At 35.8% G+C, this 22171-nt stretch overlaps 2 protein-coding genes across 3 annotated transcripts; one reads left to right on the forward strand and one right to left on the reverse strand.

The window, feature by feature from the left end:
• The first annotated feature begins 1289 nt into the window (after positions 1–1289).
• On the forward strand, positions 1290–14881 carry lypd6 (LY6/PLAUR domain containing 6). 2 transcript variants are annotated; one of them, XM_015378427.1, is made up of 5 exons: positions 1290–1308; positions 11252–11404; positions 13927–14025; positions 14102–14232; positions 14310–14881. In XM_015378427.1, exons 2-5 carry the CDS (start codon positions 11284–11286, stop codon positions 14490–14492), a joined length of 534 nt encoding a protein of 177 aa, XP_015233913.1. In that variant the 5' UTR covers positions 1290–1308; positions 11252–11283; the 3' UTR covers positions 14493–14881. The 2 variants fall into 2 exon arrangements, with proteins under 2 accessions (XP_015233913.1, XP_015233919.1); XM_015378433.1 differs by lacking the exon at positions 1290–1308 and adding an exon at positions 10445–10463.
• Positions 14882–16256: 1375 nt separating this feature from the next.
• Positions 16257–21744, reverse strand: mmadhc (methylmalonic aciduria and homocystinuria, cblD type). Its single transcript, XM_015377851.1, has 6 exons — positions 21585–21744; positions 19384–19601; positions 19120–19225; positions 18930–19051; positions 18763–18849; positions 16257–16938 (listed from the first exon to the last, which is right to left on the reverse strand). The coding sequence occupies exons 1-6, from the start codon at positions 21742–21744 to the stop codon at positions 16720–16722; spliced, it is 912 nt and encodes a 303-aa protein (XP_015233337.1). The 3' UTR covers positions 16257–16719.
• Positions 21745–22171: the final 427 nt, after the last annotated feature.

The following is a 22171-nucleotide window of genomic DNA, read 5'->3' on the forward strand; positions in this document are numbered from 1 at the left end:
AGTGTCGAATTTTCTTAACTTTTGTATAAGACTTTTATGATATTGGCAAAAAAAACTAATACATTTATTCTTGACTTTTTAAGTAAAAATAAATACCCCCTTTCAAATATTTATGATCCAACTTTCAATTTCATTGTTATAACGAGATATAGACTTTAAAAAACATTTAGACTAACTCTATTTTTTATTAATTTTACTGTAAAAGTCATTTGAAATTTAATTCTGTATCTTATAATGATAAGATATGTAGCCATTACCTTAATTGAGAAAATCAAAATCAGAATTTTGACCTGAAGAGTCATAATTTCAATGTCAAAGTCATAATTACCACATTCAAACCAAAGGTTTTGACTTTTATAATATGAATATTCACATCAGATATAGACATGTATAACATTTAGATTCATAATTTCAATTTCAGTGTCACAATTTTTACTTCAGTATCAAAACATATTGATTATATATCCCGCAAACAATGTGTTGGGAAATTTGTATCCCAATTAAATCCAGTAAAATCAACTGCAATCAATGAACTGCATCATATCAGCTTATTTTTACATTTATGTCAAAAGTCTGGATAAACACAGCTGTTCTGTGAAGCCCTCAGATATTTATTCCAGGAGTTTAGTGAACAAACTGTATCATGAAAATATCTAATCCTTTAACAGGCCATTTATAGCTAGAGTTAAAATAGAATGGTTCAGATCAAATTATATATATTAATGCGCTCAAATTATAGGGTCAAATTTTGGTGATGGCAGAATCATGCTGTGGGGTTTCTTTTCTTCTGCATATTCTGTAATTAAAGCTAACTGTGCTACTTAGAGCGGTATGTTGTAGTGAATTAAAATAAAAAAAAACAAATACATTTCTCCTTATATTAATCAAATTACACAGGTTTAAAGCTATTTTTCACAAGATAGGGCTTTTTTGTGTCTTCTTAGCTTGCACAGAATTATGTAGCTGAATCAATAGGATTTTATATTTACACTTTGTAATGCTCATATATCATGTCTGCAGGATAAACGAAACGTGCTTCCACCCAGGACAGACCATCTGTTTGTATATCTGTGTGGTCAGGTCTCGGAAATTCCTCTGTCTGACACGACTCTGAGGAGCTTCTTCTTTGCCTTTCCAGCAAAGGATCACATATCCAGTAGGGTCAGAGGGCTGCAGCCTGTCACTGATGAGTTCTTGTATGGCCCCTTTCAGACATGGACTCCTTCGCATTTATCTGATGGGAGCTGGACATGACGGCTTGGCTGCAAGTCTTTCACCCCAGGAATGTGAATCAAAAACTAGCTCAGGGTGGGTCTTCTTCTAATTTGCTTTAACAGATAATGATGCATGTCTGTATGAAACAGAGATACATTTGTCTGAAACATTTTTTTTTATGTGATCCCAGACCTTTCTGATGTAAAAAAAAAACAACTTTTACTATCTTTTACTGAAAAATGTTACTATCCATTAAATTAATGTTTTTTTAATTATTTTTTGATCACTGCTGCTTACTTTTATCAAGGCTGCACTTTAAAAAAAAATGAAAAAGTCTATAGAGCTTTACTTAATGAATTTTTTTGTATCCACTAGTGTGTACAAAATGACAAAATAAAATCTGTCTAAGTTTAAGTCTAAAATTAGGGTTTCAGAAATTAAAAGAGATATTAATCAATCAAAAACAAAGTAAACAAGTAACATAATACTTTGTCTTAAACTTGGGACATCAAAACAGAAAAAAATAGCTGAATTTTTGCAGCTTTTGACAGGATACTTAAATAACATAAAGAGTTATCAATATTTTTCTCATAATCCCTTTAAATAGAACGCCAGTCAATGTTCTACTGCATTTTGCTCCATATTTATTTTGCACCTTTCCATATCAATGCACCATGACTTTTTCTCCTACAATGTCTACATTCTTGATCATTGCTGCACTTTATAAATGTTAATGTTGATTTCAATTTTGAGAAATTTAGTTTTTAATACAAAAATGACAGAATTTGTCTAATTCTAAATCTTTATTTTTTTTTGTATTATTTATTAAATTGGTATACTAACTGTCATTTAGTAACTGTCAAACATAAAATATATCAAAATACTTTGTGTCATACTTTATACATTCTCATTTTTTAATCATATTTATAGATATTCATGAGTTATTTTTATTAAATGAAATATTGTTGGGGAAAAAATAAGCATTTTGTTTAATTTCTTATAACATTTTCATGTTCTTAGCCATTTAGAGGGGAAAAAATTCATTATGTTGTATTTTTTCTTCATAAAGTTGACATAAATAGTAAATGAGTGAAGCCCTATAGGTGACTGTCATTATGCATGCATTTAACATGCGCAGTTAAAAGCAGATAAAAATCATTGCAAACCCATATTTTCCTCTAATTAACTAAATATATATCAAAAACATAAAAAGCATCGCTTCATTCTTGCAGAGGGGAGTTAATAATGTTTGACGCGTCTGTGACGCAGCGCCTTTCCTTCCCTAAAGTATCCAACATCCACACGGAGCAGCATTTTCCCTCCTTCATCTCCTCCCAGATGAGTCTCCTGTTGGTCCTTAAAGGAACTGGATTTGGTAGGTTCCATACTTAAATCTTTTCCTGTTGCTGTCCTGAACCGTTAAAAACGCTGAGGTGAATTTTTTTCCGCTAAGTTTTGCGCAATCTGCGGTTATTAACGCGCGTTTATTTGGAGCGCGCGCTGCTGACATTCTAAACATTGCAGTTAAAGTGTTAAAGAATTCTGTTAATTAACAGTCAAATCCTTATTAAAAAACGCAAGCTGTGATTGTTTTTTTTAATTAATTTGTGGCAATTTTCGCTTCAGCTTTGTTTTTTTGTTTTTTTTTTGTTTGTTTTTTTTTTTGGCAAATGTATGAACATTCATGACTCTGTTTAAGGTTAACTTTGATTTAAACCAACTAAAAACACACTTACCCTGGAAAATGTCACACTTTTCTCTCTCTATTTACAACCAGAGGTTTCAGCAAGTTATTTTATTTGATAGAACAACACAAAACAGAGCTTTATCGTGAAGATGAGGCTAAATGCAGGGGCGGAGCTAGATAGATAATTATACACATCAATAAACATCAGAGATGATAAATACAGACTTCCTGCTCTTTTCAGAACTAGATTTTGTGTTATATGGGGTAAAGAGAGAATTATGTGTCTCTGCAAGTCATCTAGGAGTCTTCAGTGAAATCAAAGATAAATAACAATAAAAAAATGTAGCAAATAATTAATTTATGTAGATATTAGTGCTTGTAAATATCAATTTTATGCAGAATGTTTATTGATAAAGTAGGTAATTAATGACGATGATGACTGATTTATGCTCCAGATCTCAAAACTGAGTTTTATCCACTATACCTTTTTTTATCTAGAAATTACAGATGTTTAAATATATGCATATATTTGTTAGCAAAGGCTGTAGGAAAGTATAGTTAATCTTTATTTAGAAAATATGGATGTTTTGCTCATTAATTTTCCTGTTGGAACTGTGTAGATGGACTCTGAGGTTCTAGCACCTGTCCGCTTTTGGCCTTATATAAAATTTCTGGCTAAATGATACATGTTGAACTGCATTCTACTAATTCAACTCCTAAAAGGTCAAATGCATGTGTATTTATTCACATAAAGATGAAAAAAAAAACTTCAGACTTCAACTGCTTAATCATTTAAGTCTTGTCTGTGCAGTCTAACCAGATAATTAACATAAACTAATATAAATGGTGCTGCTAAGACGGCCATCCCCCAGAATAATAACTTTATAATCTGTTCTTATCAGTTAAACAACCCTAACTCATCATACCCATCATAATGTATGGCAGCGTTAACATCATGCTGTGGGACGCCTTACTAAAAATGGGATAGGGAAGGATCTTGGATATATATGGCTAAATTAAGGGGAATTCTTGAAGAAAACCTTTTAGAAAGAGCAAAAGCATCCAATACTTGTGCAGAGTTTGATTTTCTAGCAGGGAAACTATCCCACGTAACGACAGACATGCTCAGCATGTGTTAGAGCCAGACTCCACCAGGATCCTTTGTTTCCATCCCAATAACTCTTCAGCCGAGGTTACCTTACAGTTTTACTGATCCGGCGTTGGCAGGATATGATTCATGCTGTGGTTTGTTGTAGGGGCAAATAAAATGCCTCATAAACAGAACCTAATGGGGATCCAATAAATACTCTGGTCATGAAATGACTAAATATTCCCCACATGATGAAGCCTAAGAAGAAAAACTCATATTAGGATTTTTTGCATACAGAGAGGCAGATAATTAGCTAGCATACTGCATATTATATATTGTTTCCTTTTTGTAATGCAGTAATTTTGGGCTGAGATCAAAACGAAAACAAAAGATCAGTGTGACCGGAGTTAAGCCTGTGCCATGTGTGTCTGGTCTGCAGAGCAAAGCTGCCGAGCATCAAAGTCGGTCCCGGTGGTCGCATGTTTGACCGAGTTTACTTCTGACACCAATGACCAATGTGGCGCAGTTAGGCTTCATCTAACGGATTTGTTCACTCACTTTTGACACGCGAGTCTGTGTCAGCTTTGAAGGTTAAGCATGTTAGTGGGATTGGCTGTACTGGATCAGTGAAGCAGGAAAACAATAGGGGTCCCACTCTTTTAAATGGAGCAACCACTAACTACACATTAAACTATGATTCAACTGTTTACTTTCTATGGAATTAACCAATGTCACCTGGTATCTACACTTTCAGTAGGGTGGGAATCTGGTAGTTACCTTTTAAAACACAACATCCCTCCTTTTGACAGGTAGAGATAATTAAACATCAATACTGTCATTGTGTTTTTTACTGGGTTCTAGTTTGGAGGAAGGAAAGAGTATTTGCAAGTCCCTCTTTCTGCACCAACTGTTGTCCGCCTGTTATTTGAGCATCATTAATGTAAAATAATACATACTTTAATTTCTTAGCTGATTTATATTTTGGGATAGATTGTAGAATCTATGTTACAACATGCTGGCTTCTTTGTTAATATAGCTACTCATTCAGCTATTGTCGCACCTTAAAGGTATAGTGGAGGACATGGAGCCAGTTGGAAATGGAACAATAAAAATTTAATAGTATTAAAAACTATTAAAGGTAGTATTTGTTCTGTATTTTTGCTCAAATATGTGTATAAAAAAAGTTAAAATAACAAACGTTAAAATAACATCCATGCTAGTATAATAATGTTACACACCAGCAGTAAATATAGCTTTTTAAATTGAAATTAAAGCATCTATTTGGTATCATATGTTTTTCCTTAATTTTAAAAACCAATTGGATTAGATGGAAATAGCCGAGAAGCTAAAGCAAGCGTTAGGCTCAAATAAATGTGTTTAAACAAGCCCCGTTTTTTTCGTTTAAAGTTATACCAACTAAACTCCATCTCTCTTCGGTTTTGTTTTTATGTCTTGAAGATGTGAAGGCCTGGGTGGCCCTAAATTTTTTTAAACTCAATGAAGACAAGACGGAGGTAATGATCTTTTGCAGATCCACTGCTGATTCCGTAACTCTTGGCTCCTTGGCTCAGTATGTTAAGCCGGTTATTACTAATTTAGGGGTTAAGATGGATGCTGGTCTTAAAACGGAAGTGCACATCAGAGCCGTTATAAAGTCCAGCTTTTTCCACTTAAGGCAGCTAGCCAAAGTAAAACCCATTCTATCTAAACAACATTTTGAAACAGTGATCCATGCTTTTGTGACCACATGGCTGGATTACTGTAACTCACTTTATACAGGGGTCAGTGATTTGTATATTTCTCAACTTCAGAGGGTTCAAAATGCTGCTGCACGTCTTTTAACAGGTACACGGAAATTCGACCACATTTCCCCTGTTTTAGCTTCCTTACACTGGCTGCCAGTACATTTTAGGATTGATTTTAAAATTCTTTTATTTGTTTTTAAAACTCTTAATGGCCTTGCTCCTTCTTATCTGTCTGAGCTGTTGCATTCTTACACACCCTCCCGTTCCCTCAGGTCAGCTGATCAGTTGCTTCTGAGGGTCCCAAAGACAAAATGCAAGCTCAGAGGGGACCGTGCTTTTTCTGTGGCAGCTCCTAAGCTGTGGAATGATCTGCCTCTGAGCATAAGACAGGCCTCTTCCCTTGCTGTTTTTAAGTCCCTTCTTAAGACTTATCTTTTGAGAGGTTTTACTTAGTTTTATTCTTTTTGTATACTAATATGTATTTTACACTCGTTTTTTTTCTATTTTATAATTTTATTGTATTTTATGATTGTGTACAGCACTTTGGTCCTGTCCGGTGCATAAAGTGCTTCATAAATAAAGTTGGTATGGTATGGCTTAAAGGTATAGTGGAGTATTTTCTTTTTCTGGGTGGATCGTCAAAATAAGTGGTCCTCTTAATTGTCAATAATTCTGGTTATTTGTTTACCTAAGTCCGTCCTACATGCTCGTCCCCATATTCAGTTTAAGATGGTGAGTCTGATATGGTGGGAAAAAATGATGGAAAAGCTTGTATGACTGATGCAAACAGCAACTTTTAAACAGAGGAGAAATGGGCTCATGCACGCTCTCTTTATATTAATAGGCGTTCCCTCTCAGGAGCAGATACAAGGTTGTGCATGTGTTTTTTTTTTTTTTTTTTTATAGTGGAGAGGGCTGATCCATCCAGAAATTCATGAAAATCCTCCACTATACCTTTAATTACGGCGCTGGTTTTGACTAAATCTTGCTTGCTATAAAACCCTTTTCTTCATCCCTCTCTGGCCGTAATGAAAGCTATTGTATCGTGCTTCTGCTCTTCTGTTCTGTTCCAACTTAAACAAGATTTCCCTACAGTGAAAGCCTGACACCAACCAAGGCGCTCAAAGAAGGGAGACTTAATCAAGTTGTCCTTTCAGCAGTAAAACATCTCATCTCGAGCTCTACAGCAACATTGTGGCAGGAGAAGCTAGATGAATGAATGGAAGCACTTAGATTAATAGACCTCTGAGGCCTTTCAAATAATCATTTAATTAATCCTGGCTTCCAGAGCAGAACCTCTGCAAGAGAGGGGGTAACGGTAAAGGAACAATAGATTTAGGCACCACATCTTATTGTCTGCATGTTTATTAATTTTTAACATGTGGAAAAACACATTTTTATAGAAGAGTGTGATATTATGGTCTCAGATTCATAAAAGAGAAGCAATTAAATGTTTTTGAACTCTATAATTAGTGATAAATTGGTGCTATGTAATTAAACATTTTTCTTTTTGTTGTTTAGTTTTTTAAGGGTGCTATAATCTAATGGACATATGTTGAAATGTTAATTTTCAGGAATATTTATTGTATAATATAATAAAATTATGGTGAATAATTGCTGACCATTCAGATTAGTTAAGACGGAGACATTAAAATAATTTAAGGCAAGTAATGGTTGATTGTGATATCTTTGATTTTTTTCAGTTATGAAAACATCTTTAAGTGTATTTTGGAATTCAGTTTTAAATTTTGAGATCAAGTCAGACTCTTTCTGTAAAACAGTTTTGTGCCTTAAGGTTTGAGAAAAACCCTTAGATGAGTAAACAAACATTAAGGATTAGACGAAAAAAATTATATAAAGTTTTTTTCTAAATTATAACTTAAAACAATCTTTCTGGTTTCTGTTTCTATAATAGGTAAACATTTGGAATGCAAACAAGATGATGTAATGTATTAGTTAATATAACACTACCATATCCAACTAACCAAAAAATGAACTTTACATGAAAATTAATGCACAGAAATAAAAACATCCTGTGGCTCATAGTTTAAAACCTTTTCCAGTTATGTTTTGAAGCGGGTTGAAATTGCATGTGAATATTAGCTTGCATTTAAACATCTTTCATCAGTTTGATTTTATTCTCTATGTGTGTGTTTTTTTAGTATGTGTCGGGTTGGTTGAGGACCCAAATGTAGAGATGAGTTTTGCTGATTTAATGAAAAAATGCAACAGAAAAAAAAAATCCAAGAACCAAAATACAGGAAACAAAAACCCAGGAGAGGTCAAGGGAAAACACACATGGAGCCATGTAACAACAAGAAACCGGCAAATTGTAACTGAACAGAAGGTGAATACATAGGAGACAGAAACAAAAGGAGGACTAATTAGCTGATAGGGAGCAGGTGTCGACAGAAGTAACTAGAAGGGGCTAAAGGAATGAAGGCTAGCACAAGGGGGCAACAGAGAGTAACTCAAAAAATACAACACTCCTTAAAACTGCTTCAAGTCGTTGGGAAGCGGCTGTTTCAAACATTTCAGTTCCGAATTCTCCCGGGTGGTGCACGACTTTACACGAGTGAATAAAGCGTATTTAATTGGTCATTTATCAAGAGGTCGGAATTGTTGTGGCGGAAGGTTTGCAAGCAAGTTTGGTTGTGGCCGGTTTCTCGGAAACATCGTTGCTAACCAGTTAGCAACTTAGTGCTAGTAGGGTCCCAATGGGAAATTCCATTGGGACCAAGTGGCACTAAATTGGTGACTTAGCAACGACACCGTCAAGGAACGCTATGGACAGCAGAAATATGCAAGAGGAGGAGAGTTTAGTGTCGGAGGTCGAGGATGAGTCTCCTCCGTCTCCATTCAATAGAGCGCTCACAGAGCTAAGACTATTAAGTTAAATGTTCCATTTTCTGTTGCTGTTGTTCAATAAAAGTACGTTTTAAGATCATTTGAGGTGAGAATATTATACTTTTAAGCATCACTTTATGGTCTATTTACCGATTTAATGCGTAATTTAAAAAAAAGTTCCGATGTTGAGGTGACCGTGGCAACCAGCGGACCTCCGAGGGTAACCGCAGCCCGTCTGCAGCAGCCCTCTGTCGGCATAGCCGTGTGTGAAGTACCACTGGCTATGATGGCGATATTTTTGTTTTATTTGGCAAAATATTCATTTGTGTTTATCTGACTTTGTTAATTATTATTCCCCCACTAAATGAAAAAAGTCTGAATGTATTATTATCTAGAGACTATTAATAACAGGAGGCGAAATGCAGCTCCAGACGAGCCTAGCGGGTGGTGATGTCACGAGTACGTTTCCGTTCCAAATTCACCCATATTTATGCTGCGTGCTCCCGTTCTTCCCCAGTCCACATTTTCCTGTGTTCTTCTCAAGAACAAACTTGGCGAAGACACGAGTCCGTACTCGCGTTCTAGTGAACTGAGAAACAGTCAACAATTTGCTCTCCAACTATACACCTGTAACGGTCACCACTACTCAAAAAGATTCTTATTTTAACCATTGCGTATATTAGCTGCGACATTTGAATCAAGATGCTATGACCAAAACAATCTATTGACAGATGACCGTTGATGTATGATTGGCCGAATTTAGGTGTTCAGGCTGATGTATAATTAACTGGCCGGCAAAAGATAACGGAAAAAAACAGGTTTAAAGACAGGTTTTTTTTTTTATAGAAATTTTCTAACTTTTGGGCCAATAGAGTCTGATAAAGAGTACATTTATATACATGTTTAAGGCAGAATGATTTGACATTTAAATATAATTTCCCTACGACTTTAAATATAACAAAAATATTGAAAAAAAAACAATGAACAAGAAAAGACAGAATAACATAAATCAAAGCGGAACTGAAAACCTGAAAATTAACTTAAACAGAAGTCCACATAGAGCACAACCATGACAGTATGTTCTTGTCAAAGAGTGTAATTTGGTTGAAAGCAGGTTTATTTAAGTTAAATTATCCTTCAGCAAACTGGACTAACATAAGTGTTTGATTCCCCTATTTTAAGTATCTATGACAAACTGACAAAAATAAACCTGACTTAATTTTTTTCTTTAGTTCTGATCCAGTTATGTTGCCTTTTATAATTGTGGAGCTTTAGAAGCTTTATGATGTAATTAAATTATCTTTGCAGCTTGGTAACATACAGATTACGTTTAAAGAGATAAGAATAAATGTGAGCTCTAGTTTCGACCATAGCATGGATCAGTTTTACTGGAGCATGTTTAATGCAAAGAAAACAAGCATTTATAAGCCCACAGCCTGGCACAGTGCCTGGGGATAAAGTACAAAGAGAAGTCAGAGCGATCTGATCTCAGAGCTGCTCTAACTGAGTAAAAGGGGGTAAAACCAGGTCAGGTGGTGTTTAATTCAGTGGCTGACATCTCTTAGTGTTCATTTGTTGGGGACTACTCTGTATCCCTATATGTAAGTAGAGACTAATACTTTAGATTTCATTGTGGAAAATAAAAATGTACTTTTATTTTATCATTATTTTGTATTTATTTGCTAAGATTATCCAAGTGCATGCATAAATCTTTAAAGCATATGCTCAGTCAGTGCTCAGTTGACATTTCAATTACTGCCTTCTCAGTTCTGATACTGTCTTTTTTCAACCCTATAGGAGGTAAAATCAGCCTGTTGACCAAGTAGAGCCAGTTGGAAATGGAAAAATAAAAATTTAATAGTATTAAAAACTACTAAAGGTGGGATTTGTTCTGTATTTTTGCTCAAATATGTGTACGAAAGTAAAAAAAATAAAAGTTAATATCACATCCATATTAGTATAATAATGTTACATACCAGCAGTAGAAATAACTTTTTGAATTGAAATTATCTATCTGGTATCATGTTTTTGCTTAATTAAAAAAATAAATAAATAAATTGGATTAAATAGAAATAGCCAAGAAGCTAAAGCAAGCGCTAGGCTCAAATAAATGTTTCCCGTTTTTTTTTTTTTTTTTCGCTCAAGGGTATAGTGCAGTATTTTCTTTTTCTGGGTGGATTATCAAAATAACTGGTCCTCCTAATTGTCAATCATTCTGGTGATATGTTTACGTAAGGACGTCCTATGTGCTCGTCACCATTTTCACTTACAGATGGTGAGTCTGACATAGTGGAAAATTTGCAAATCTTCTTTTGAAAAGTACGTTTGTATGAGCGATGCAAATAGCAACTTTTAATCCACTCATATTAAAGCCGTGCAAGAGCGTGCACGAGCCCATTTCTCCTCGTGCACGCTCTTGCATGGCTTTAATACGAGTTCCCTCTCTGGAGTGGGTACAGAGTTGTGCATGTGCATTTTTATTTAAAAGTGGAGAGGGCGAAAATTTTCAAAAATTTGCAAAAATCCTCTACTATACCTTTAAGTGTCTCCTATAAAAAACATCAGTAATCCAATTGTGTCAAAATAAAGTCATCAACCAGGCCAAATTTAACTGTGATCCATTGAACTTGTGCATGAATATAACATACACGTTTCTTTCTTTTAAAGCCTTCCAACGGCAGCAGTGTTGATGCAGACACATGATGGAGGCCTGGCCAGCCATGGCCTGGATTCTGGTGCTGTTATCAGTTTCTGATTGGCTGACAATCGCACAGGGTCGGGACTTTACCATGAAGGACATCGTTCGTCTGCATCCTTCAAGTAGGGCCATGGTGTCGGCTAATAATGCCGATCGACCGCCTTTTCTATATTGTTCAAACTTTTTTTCTTTATTCAGAGATTTAGAAGACATGGTGATGATTTTTCTTGATAAATCTGAATAATGGATGCCACTTGAGAAGGAAAGCTAATATATTTGAGAGAACATTTCAGGGTTGTTTATATCAATGGGGTTGTGTCAAATACCTGTGAAGAGTGTCATACCTTTTTTTTAATCTTATATTTTCAACCTCATACATAGTATTTTTAGTTAAAGTAAAAAAAGTTAAATAAAATGTAAAGAGTTACAAAGCTAAGAACAGAACAGGTGCTATGCATACCATATCCCCACAACAAAGCAAATGTAAAGCAAATTTGTTTTCAAATTTTTAACAAGGTTTTTCCTTCTTTTAACCAATTAATGAGATACAATACTTTCAGCTCCTTTAATGCCGTCTTTTCTTGTTCCAGAGGGTGCTACACATCCAGTTCTTACAAAAAAGCTGTATCGATTGAAGTTAATCTCTTCACTTGCACTGTAGTTCTACTTTCATATATATTTTCCCCCCTCTTACTATAAAAGGAACCCCTCACTCAATGTTTCTGCGTACCTTTCCTCTATTCAGCCACTGATGAAAATATTGGTACACTAAACATTTAGGCTCCTCCAGAGAAAAAAAAAATCAAATAAATAAGTGCATCATCATTCTGTTGATGAATTCTGTTGCTTTGCATTTTCTGCAGAAAGTACGTCTGGCAGAGTGTTTCTGTTTTCCAGCATCTTGTTCCAATCTTGCCAACCCCACAGGGCCACTCTGAGACCAAACAGTTTTTTTAGTAAATAATCATTGGATTATAAACAGTTGGTGGTAGAGCATTTTGCAGCACAGTTTCTGTTCTTCTTTGTTAACCGCTAAGTCATTTGTTAAATTTGTAGGTGAAAAGGGGGAGTTTAACAGAGCCAGGCAAATACAAGGATAAAATTGTTGCGTAAAGTTCACATCTGTAAACAGAACAAAACTCCAGGCACCAAACAGACCAGGAGGTAAACTCTCTATAAAAATCCTGACTTTACAACAATGCCTTTATTACCTGAACCTTTCAGTCTGAAATACAAATTAATGCATTTTATTGTGATTTTATGCCATAAAACAAAACAGAGTAGTGGGTTTATGAAATGGGTTTCAAGCTGTTTATGTTAATCAAAACATTAAAATGTGGCTTGCATTATGTGCCAGTTCGTTTTTCTATGAAACACCCAAGTGAAATGAAATCCAGCATAACCAATAGTCCTCAAAGGTCTCATTATTGGTAAACAGGGTGTGTGGTTTGTATTTGTATTTTATTGTTAAAGTTTTTATTTAGAAAACCATAATTTATTTACTTCTTCTTAAGCACTAGCTGTTTTTTTTGTCTGTCGTATAAGGCAATAAAATTATTTAAAAGTTGTGGTTCTAATGCGACATGAAGGAGTTCAAATGTGATAACCAGTGGCGGTTCTAGACTAAAAGTACCAGGGGGCCAGGAGGGGGCCAGGGTGTTTTCATGGGGGCACAGAAAAGCATGAAATAAAAAACGGCAAGGGATTCAAATATATTAAGAGAGAGTTGCATGAAGTGAAATTTCTATTCAATTAGGTTTAATAAAAATTCTATTACTTATGAGGTCAATATACATTCATAATTTAAGAATTGTACATATTTTTCACTAAATTTAAGTTAAAATTACAGTTTTCTATAAAATCTGAATTAGAACTCAAGAAAAACTGATAAATTCAGCTGTATAAATTTTTTCAAATTTGTTTTGAAATAAAAAAACATTTAGCAGATAGAAACTGGGATCCTATCTCAATACCTTAAGAGAGCTGCATGGAGTGAAATTTCTATTCAATTAGGTTTAATAAAAATTATATTCCTTATGAGGTCAATATATATTAATAATTTAGGAATTTTACATATTTTTCACTTAAGTTAAATTACTATTTTCTATAAAATCTGAATTAGAACTCAAGAAAAACTTATTAATCAGCTGTAAAAAATAGAGCATTTTTTTTGTTTTGAAAAAAAAAAACATATAGCAGATGAAAACTGGAATTCTATCGCAATACCACTGAAGCTATCACCTAATTGTTTTTAAATAATTAGTAAAACATAATTTGTAAAGAAAAAAAATGAAATAGATCCAAAGGACCTATCAGTATCCATGTCTGTTCCAGCGCAAATCATCATTAGAATTTCTTTTATGTAAAAGAACTTCAGTACAAGGGCCAGGACATGATCTACAGGGGTACTGGCCCCTGTTGGCCCCCGTCTAGAACCACCCATGGTCATAACTGATAACCGTTAAAAAAAAAAATCCATTCATGCATTTTAAATTTTAAAACTAAAACAGAAACATTTGCAAGGAAATATATATAAGCTAGCAAAATGTTTTATGTGTACCGGATGCTTTTTACCTCAACATTCATGCTAAAATGAGCTGAAAAGTCATGTAATCATGATTCGGTTATGTCTGCGTCCCCTTAGCCACTCCTCACCCCGGCGGCTTCAAGTGTTTTACATGTCAAGACGCTGCAGATAACTACGAGTGCAACCGCTGGGCCCCAGATGTTTACTGTCCAAAAGGTAAAGGTTTACTTTTTTTCTTTTAAATCATGCGTTTCTGCTGATCAGATTACTAATCAGAGGAGTTTCCCTTCAGATACCGGCTACTGCTACACGCTCCACATGATGGATAACCATGGAGACAGCGTTTCTGTGACTAAGCGTTGCTCCACCTTAGAGAACTGCCGCTTCACTGGCTGCATCAACATCACCCATAATGGCTTCCAGGTAGGTGTGGAAAGATTGATTCAGATGCCTTTTCTACGGTTTGTCAGCTTTGCAGATGATTCCCTCTCCTCCGACAGGTGTGCACGTCGTGCTGCGAGGGAAACATCTGCAATGTGCTGGTACCCAGGAATGACAGCAGCGCAATGTTCTCCTTCGCCACTCCTCTGGGCAGCTCGGGGGGCAGGCTGCTTCCTGCTGTGCTGCATTTATTCCCCCTCGTCATCATCAGCAGCTGCTGGACATGTTTAAGAGTCAAATAATTCAACTCTTTAAGTTTACAAGACTCAGTTTTTACTCTTTTTGTTATTTAAAACTGTAACACTTCAATTTTTTTTAATGAAATTACCTGTAAATGTTTTTTGTATGGCATTTTACCAAGCTGTCCAGGGAAGTTTAGCTCAATTTATAAAGTAAAAATTTACTTTTCAAGGCAATATGTTTGGATTTTATGATGCACAGAGGAGAGCTTCATTTTTTTACGGATTTGTTTTCTTTCCAAACTTAACTTAATAATGGTGTGATCAGGTTGGAGGTTAATTTCATTGGTATTAAACTAAAGGGGGCCAAACACACTTGCTTCCCCCATTTGACAGAAAATCCAAGAAAAGTTTATTAAATCAGGATTTTCACTTGTTTACTATTTTCGGTTAATAATATAAAATCCCAATGACATACATTGAGGTATTTGGCTGTAATGGGGCGAAACTTTTACCGATTTTGGAAAAGCAACATAAGAGCAGGGCAAGGAGTTCAGTTCGTGTCCAAGTTCTTGAAAATAAAAAAAACAACTACTTTAGCTATAATTTTAGAGCAATTTAGGATTGTCTTTAGTTACATGATGTCTAATGCTTCATTTAGACCACATTTCTAATCTCTCATTTATTGACCAACTTAATAACCTCATTAATGGTCAGTATTTAACAAGGTTCCCTTTCATTATAATTACTTTTAAACACAGATAAACAGAATTCTCTAGCAGGTTTGTAGGACTTCCCAAATGTCATGCAGTTAAAAAATAAGCTAAATTTCAGGCATAAGTTAAAACAATTGAAGATCTTTGAAAGAAGTTTAATGTCAGATGAAAACTTTAGACATATTTAAGACTTTTTTCATGATTTAAACTGAGATGACCTGATTAATATGGAGGACCAACTGTGCCATATTTAAAAATAAATACATAAATAAATGCTCAATAAATAAATATGCATACAATTAATTGCCACCAAAAATACAGTAGAAATTAAACTATACAGTGAGACATAAATGTATATAACTCTTTTAATTAGCTTCTTTATTTGCCTTTGTAATATTTAACTTATCTATTTTTTTGTCCTTTATAAACTTCAACTTAATTTTTTCTTTACCTATATTTTTAATTATTTATTTATGTGCATGTTATAATATTTTTGTCTGTTTTATTCTTCCTATGTATTTTTTTACCCTAGTTATTTCTTCGCTGCCATTTATTTCTGCCTGCTCTTTTTACATTTCTGCCTTCTTAAAATATTATAACATGCACATAAATACTTAAAAATATAAGTAATTCAAAAATAAAGTTGAAGATTATAAAGGACAAAAAAATAAATAAGGTAAATATTACAAAGGAAAATAAAGAAGCTAATTAAAAGAGTTATATACATTTATGTCTCACTGTATAATTGAATTTCTACGTACATTTATTTGTTTATTGTATTTTTGGTGGCAATTAATTGTATGATTATTTATTTATTGCGCATTTATTTATTTCTGTATTTCTTTTTAAATATGGCACAGTTGGTCCTCCATAGCTTAATATTTTTTTACGCCCCTGCAGAAACTGAGCAGGAAGACTTTCCACAGTCAGGCACATAGATGGAAGCATTATGCTTGGGCTGTGTGGGAATCAAATACTTCAAATCCATCAAAACTATTTCTAACTCCTGTATCTTAGTTAGGAAACTAAACTTAGAAAATAGGGAAGGTTAAATTTTATTTTCCCCGTTTTGTTGAGTAATACATCTTTGGATCACAAAAAACAAACACAAGGTGACTGCATCCTGAAGAGAACCCATTTTATTTGCAGTGTGGTACGTCAATAGAAGTTGTGTTTGCTAGAAGCAACAGTAGTCCACGTTGTTGTAAAATGTCTTGATGACCTGATATTGTTCCAGCCAAAACTTTCTGGTGGTTTTAAACCTTGTACTGTTTCTGCAAGTTATTATCACCTGGAAAAGATTATTTCATAAATACAAATATTAATCTCTTAAAATATTAACACTTTCTACAGGCTGAAAATATTGCAAAGTTGATGCTTTGCTGAGTGTGAATCACCCTGGATGTAGTGAAGGACATAACAGATTTGTGAGGGGGGGGTCCTATTAGCATAGGGATGTCCTTACATGTTCCAGTCAGACAAGGTTTTAACACAAACTAGCAAAATCAAACATCTGACAACAATTACAGGCATTCTGTGCAGATTTTCTGGTGTAAAATATAAAAAAAATAAGCCTATTCCTCATCATCGAATGCATTTGATAGTCCTTGGAGTCTGGTAATAGCAGCACTGTTAGTAGGTGCGTTGGTGAAAACGGTCCCAACGAATAAAGGTGTCCCCCTGAGGATGTGGCGAATGACAGTGCAGGAGCCCGACACTTCGATGTGGAAGCCCAGATGTCTGAGCTGCTCCTCTGGACTCAGCGCCGCCACACTTGAGGGAGACGCAAAGAACTGCAGGAGAACCAATTTATATCGTTACAGATCTCAAAGAGACAGATTAGAGTTTCCTTTTTGCTAAATTTCTAGATTTAGAGCTGAAGAAAAAACCTGAAGTTTCTAGAGAATACATTTCCCTATATTTTTATTGTATTGGAAGCACAAAAGTTTAAAATGAAATTACTGTGGATATTTATTTAAGTTTAACAAAGGATGAGGTTTTACATAAGCAATGTGAAATTAAGGAGATGTATGAATGAATAAATGGAGAAACTTATTAATGAACGTAAAACAACAGATGAATATTAAAACTTTTTTTGTACCGTAATTTTTGGACAATAAGTCACAACTTTTTTTACAAGCTTTGAACCCCTGCTTCCTCATTGTCCGATACGGCTAGTAGGAAGATTTGTTTTTGGTTTGTTCTGCTGTTGTACGGCACTACTTTTCCTGGCGGAAGGCATGTGATCAGACAAAGTATCCATGGAAAAATGCTATGTTGGTTACATGTCTGTCCGCTAAGGGTGTGCAAAATAATCGTCATGACGATGCATCGTGATTCTAATTTTTGTGATCTACTGCATCGATTCTTGAAGGCAAGAATCGATTATAAAAAGAAAAAAAGAACAAATAAAATACATTAATGGTTGGCGCACATCAGCCAAATCAAGTGGAATACAACTTCCAGTCCAGCAGATGTCGCTACGGATGTGTTGAGGCCTGCTACTTTGTGTCACAAGCATGTCCGGCCGCGGGATACTGAGACGAGTCATTCGTAAACAAAATATGGAGGAGACTGAGAAAATTCGCCCCACGGTTCCATCACATTTCAAGTCAGATGCTTGGATGCATTTTGGCTTTAAAAACAAAGAAGGTAAAAATGAAATTCATATGACGCACGTAATTTGCAAAAGGGGAAATATACATTTGAATGTTTTCATTTCATTGGTTTAAAGGACCACTGAGGCCATATAAACAGCACTGATTATCCTTATTTTGTTATTTTAAGTTTGATAACCAGTAATAGTAATATTTCTGTCCAGTATTTGTTTTCATGGCAACACCTCCAAAAATCGTTTCAATAAATACAGCTATGTATGAATTCAGTTGCTTTCAGTTATGGATCAATTGAAGACATGATCCAGATCATACTCAGCCGGTCAGCCACTGGTAATGGCTGTATCTTTTTCTTACAGTGTTCAGTGAAAATATCGCAATGCATCGCAATATTTCAAGTATCGTGATGCATCGTGATAGAATCGCATCGTGGCATGTGAATCATGATTCAAATCGAATCATGACTTCTTTGCCAATACCCACCCCTACTGTGTGCCAGGCAAAGTAGTGCTTTACGATTTAATGCTAAAAAGAAGCGACTGCAGCCACTTGATTTCAGTGTGACTTGTGCTTTAAAGTAACACTAAGCGTTCAGTGGGAGGCGTAGATGACGAGAGACGATTATTAATTCATCAAAACTGGTCGCATGCAAAAACCACGTTTTGGCCAAGTCTGCCAGGGGATTCTGACAGCGTGGAGGAGTGTCAAAACATCCCTGAAAACCAACAGATTTCGAAGGGCAGGACTGCTGTGTAAAGAATAGGAGGACAAAAAGGTAAGTGTCCCCAAACAGCCATCTCTTTCCTGACAATCCCCTCTCTGCATATTCTCTTACGTATGGTAATTAAACATTAAAACAGGTGCTGCTAATTTTAACTTGTGCGTTTAATATTCAGTTGGAACATCTGCTAGAAATGACCTGCACTACTTTGTTTCACTCAACTATTATAGGTTGTATGTGCTGATGTAACCGCAATAAAAAAAAAAAGGAAAACCACTTACAGCCTCTCCTGTTGCTGGGTTAATAAAGTCGGCCCAGTATCCTGCCGTCCACAGGGCGAAACACATCTCCTTAGCTCCGCTCACAAACTGCAGCGAGGACATATAAACGGGTTACAGCTGCTGCTTTATTCCCCATAAAGCAAACAATAGGCGAGATGCAGGCTCACCTTATGAAGCAGCTGGTCTTTGTCCGGCTCTGCTGACGCCTCGTTCCTCTGATTGGTCCTCTGTGTTACAGTCACGACTGTGATGGAGGCCGTGGGCGCCGAGGGGAACATCAGCTCCAGTTCTGAGACGGATACTTTGGTTATTGAAGGCAAGTGAAGCTGTAAACAAGGAAGCGCCTTAACGTCTTACCTTTCCTTAACAGCTCAGGGCAGGAACTGATAGAACAATCTGTGTCTGTCTGGTTAAAGTATTGCTCAGCTTTGTGAACTCTTGTGGATAAAGGCCCTAATTTCCCCTGTTGATCAAAAAAACATTGTTATCGGTGAAGAAAAGAAAACTGGACTTCAGCATTTTAAAACTATGCTTTTTATAAATACATATATTAAATCAGGCTTCATGCAAAGTAGCATATTTAACAGTATGGTTAAAAAAAAAAAAAAAAAAAGCGTTTACATGGAACTCGTTGACAAACTGGGCCAGTATGAAGTGATGTCTTTCTGTGCTGTTTGGAGTCGTCAGTACATCAGGCACCGTCCTGTTAACCGGAGCCTTCTTTTGGTTTCCCATTCCCTCCAGGTGGCAGTCAAACCCTGCGTTACCCGGCAACTGGAAGCGCTGGTCCTGAGGTCCAAACGGTCCCATGTTCTCATCTGGCCACACAGTCCTGGGACCTGTAGACACAGAATCACAAATCGAGGATTATTCAGCCTAAATTTGCTCTCAATCTGCAGGTTTACTAGTGGTTCCTAGTATTTCTAAAAGTAGAATGGGAGGCAGATCTTTTAGTTATCAGGCTCCTCTCCTGTGGAACCAACTACCAGTTTTAGTCCATGCGGCAGACACCCTGTTTACTTTTAAGGGTAGGCTTAAAACTTTTCTTTTTGATAAATCTTATAGTTGGAGTGGCTCAGGTTATCCTGAGCTATCTCTATAGTTATGCTGCTATAGGCTTAGACTACTGGAGGACATAGGGACCCTTTTTTCATCATTCTGATTCACTCTATCTCTATTCTCCCACTCTGCAGAATCTGTTAGTTCAATCTCTAACGTTCATCTCTCTCTGCTTTTTCTCATAGTAGCTTCACCGCGTCTGTTCCTGTGTGGCTGTGACTCCATCCTGGAGAGAAATATCAGCTGTGCTGCTGACATCAACACCCTTGTTTATAGATGTTGGAGATCGGCCTGTTTTTCCAGTGCAGTCCCGTTTCTCTGGCTGTGGCTGGCTGGATGTACTCTCTTCATCCTCTGACATGAGAGCTGCCTTGGAGCTCGTCTGCCTGGCTGTGTGTTTCCTGGACGGGGCCGCCTTTTACACTTTATTTTGTATCTCTGCTTCTATCCCCTTGAACCCCAGTCGGCGTTCACACTGAGCCTGGTTGTACTGGAGGTTTCTTCCTGTTAAAAGGGAGTTTTTCCTCTCCACTGTCGCTATAAGCATCCTTAGTACGAGGGGTTGCATTTGAATCAATGAGTCGATGAAATCAACTGGTTTTCCTTAGATAGAAAACTTTGGATCAATTTGACTGGATGATCTGGTGAACTGTAAAGAGCCTTGAGATGAAAAGTGTTGTGAATTGCGCTATATAAATAAACTGCATTGAATTGAATTAAAACATCATGTTCTAGAGTAGAATCCAGTCTGTCTCTGACAGCATATTTGACTCCATTTGCACAGGGGATATAAAACGTGTTATGATATAAAATAGCATCACAATGAAACCTTTTAGCTAAAGCTATAAGGGGATGAGCTTTTCTAAGGTATCTGACAAAAGAAGTATTTTATATAAACCACATTATAGTAAAGAAACTTCTCAAAAAAAAAAAAAAAAAAAACAGTAACTGACAATGAAAACACAGTTGTCGGTTTCTTCAAAAGGAAAAGATGGAACCTGCTCAGACAGGTTTGCTCCAAATTTGATTTAACCTACAGAACAAATAAAATATTTAAAACGCTTGGACTGATTCATTGATCACTAAATAGAAATAAAACATCCAGGACTGTTTTCAACCTCTGAAAGTATTAATGAATGATAAAAACAGACTTGAACTGCTGGGCCACAACTGGGATCACTAAGTATGACCAACAAACTGACATATCCTCCGGGAAACCTGAGAACATCATGCTGTGGGCTTATATATATTTTTTACAGGGTTTTTCTTTTTTGCTTTTTCAATGTGATCCGCGTTACAAACTGTTTTGATCAAAGCCCTCTGCTTTCTGAAATAATGAGGCTGATTAGAAGGGATCTCCATTTAAAGCATTACACTGACTCCAATCATCAATAAAAACTAGATTTAGTATTATCAGTTAAAGGTATAGTGGAGGATGTTCTTTTTCCAGCTGGATCATCAAAAATAAGTGGTCCTCCTAATTGTCAATCATTCTGATGATATGTTTATGTCCTATGTGCTCGTCCCCATTTTCATTTAATGGGCGTTCCCTCTTGGAAGCAGGTACAGGTTTGTGCATGTGCATTTTTATTTTTAAAAGTGGAGAGGGCAGGTCTTTTAAAAATTTATGAAAAACCTTCAGTATACCTTTGTGTTGGATACAATTGCTCCATAAGCGTCAACAAACAAAAAAGGAACAATTATGGCCCTTGAAGGTCCCTTCAGATGTAATTATTGGATGACTGCTTGCATTCATGTCTCACCTGAGTCTGCAGGTGACACTGCGATGTACGGCTCATCAGGGCTGGCAGCTGAGAATGCTCTGCTTCTTCCAACCCTGAGAGAAGTTAAAGCCTGTCGGCCACCAGTCGGAGACAGGACCAACCTTCGACCACACAGCACCTGCAGCGGAACAAGGCCCATATTTAGCAACATAAACCTCAAACTCTGCTCTACAGTCTACAGCTTGAGACTAAATATTTGTTATTGTTATTTGTTCTCTTAATATTGAGACTTTATTTTTGTGATATTGAGACTTTATTCTCATAATATTACGACTTTATTCTCTTAATATTACGACTTTATTCTCGTAATATTACAAGAATAATATTACGACTTTAATCTGGTAATATTACAACTTTATTCTCGTAACATTGCGACTATATTCTCGTAACATTGCGACTATATTCTAGTAATATTGCGACTATATTCTCGTAATATTGCGACTTTATTCTCGTAATATTGCGACTTTATTCTCGTTATACTGTGACTTTATTCTCGTTATATTGCGACTTTATTCTAGTAATATTGCGACTATATTCTCGTAACATTGCGACTATATTCTCGTAAT

The sequence above is a fragment of the Cyprinodon variegatus genome, unplaced genomic scaffold (assembly GCF_000732505.1).
Source record: "Cyprinodon variegatus isolate N-32 unplaced genomic scaffold, C_variegatus-1.0 Scaffold9, whole genome shotgun sequence".
Classification (NCBI taxonomy): domain Eukaryota; kingdom Metazoa; phylum Chordata; class Actinopteri; order Cyprinodontiformes; family Cyprinodontidae; genus Cyprinodon; species Cyprinodon variegatus.

Coding starts and splice junctions, on each gene's coding strand:
- lypd6 (XM_015378427.1), top strand. CDS start 11,284: ATGATGGAGGCCTGGCCAGCCATGGCCTGGATTCTGGTGCTGTTATCA. Junction 11,405..13,926: donor CGTTCGTCTGCATCCTTCAA/GTAGGGCCATGG, acceptor GCGTCCCCTTAG/CCACTCCTCACCCCGGCGGC. Junction 14,233..14,309: donor TCACCCATAATGGCTTCCAG/GTAGGTGTGGAA, acceptor CTCCTCCGACAG/GTGTGCACGTCGTGCTGCGA.
- mmadhc (XM_015377851.1), bottom strand. CDS start 21,744: ATGGGCCTTGTTCCGCTGCAGGTGCTGTGTGGTCGAAGGTTGGTCCTG. Junction 18,850..18,929: donor AAGACCAGCTGCTTCATAAG/GTGAGCCTGCAT, acceptor TCCTCGCTGCAG/TTTGTGAGCGGAGCTAAGGA. Junction 16,939..18,762: donor ACCCAGCAACAGGAGAGGCT/GTAAGTGGTTTT, acceptor GTTCTCCTGCAG/TTCTTTGCGTCTCCCTCAAG.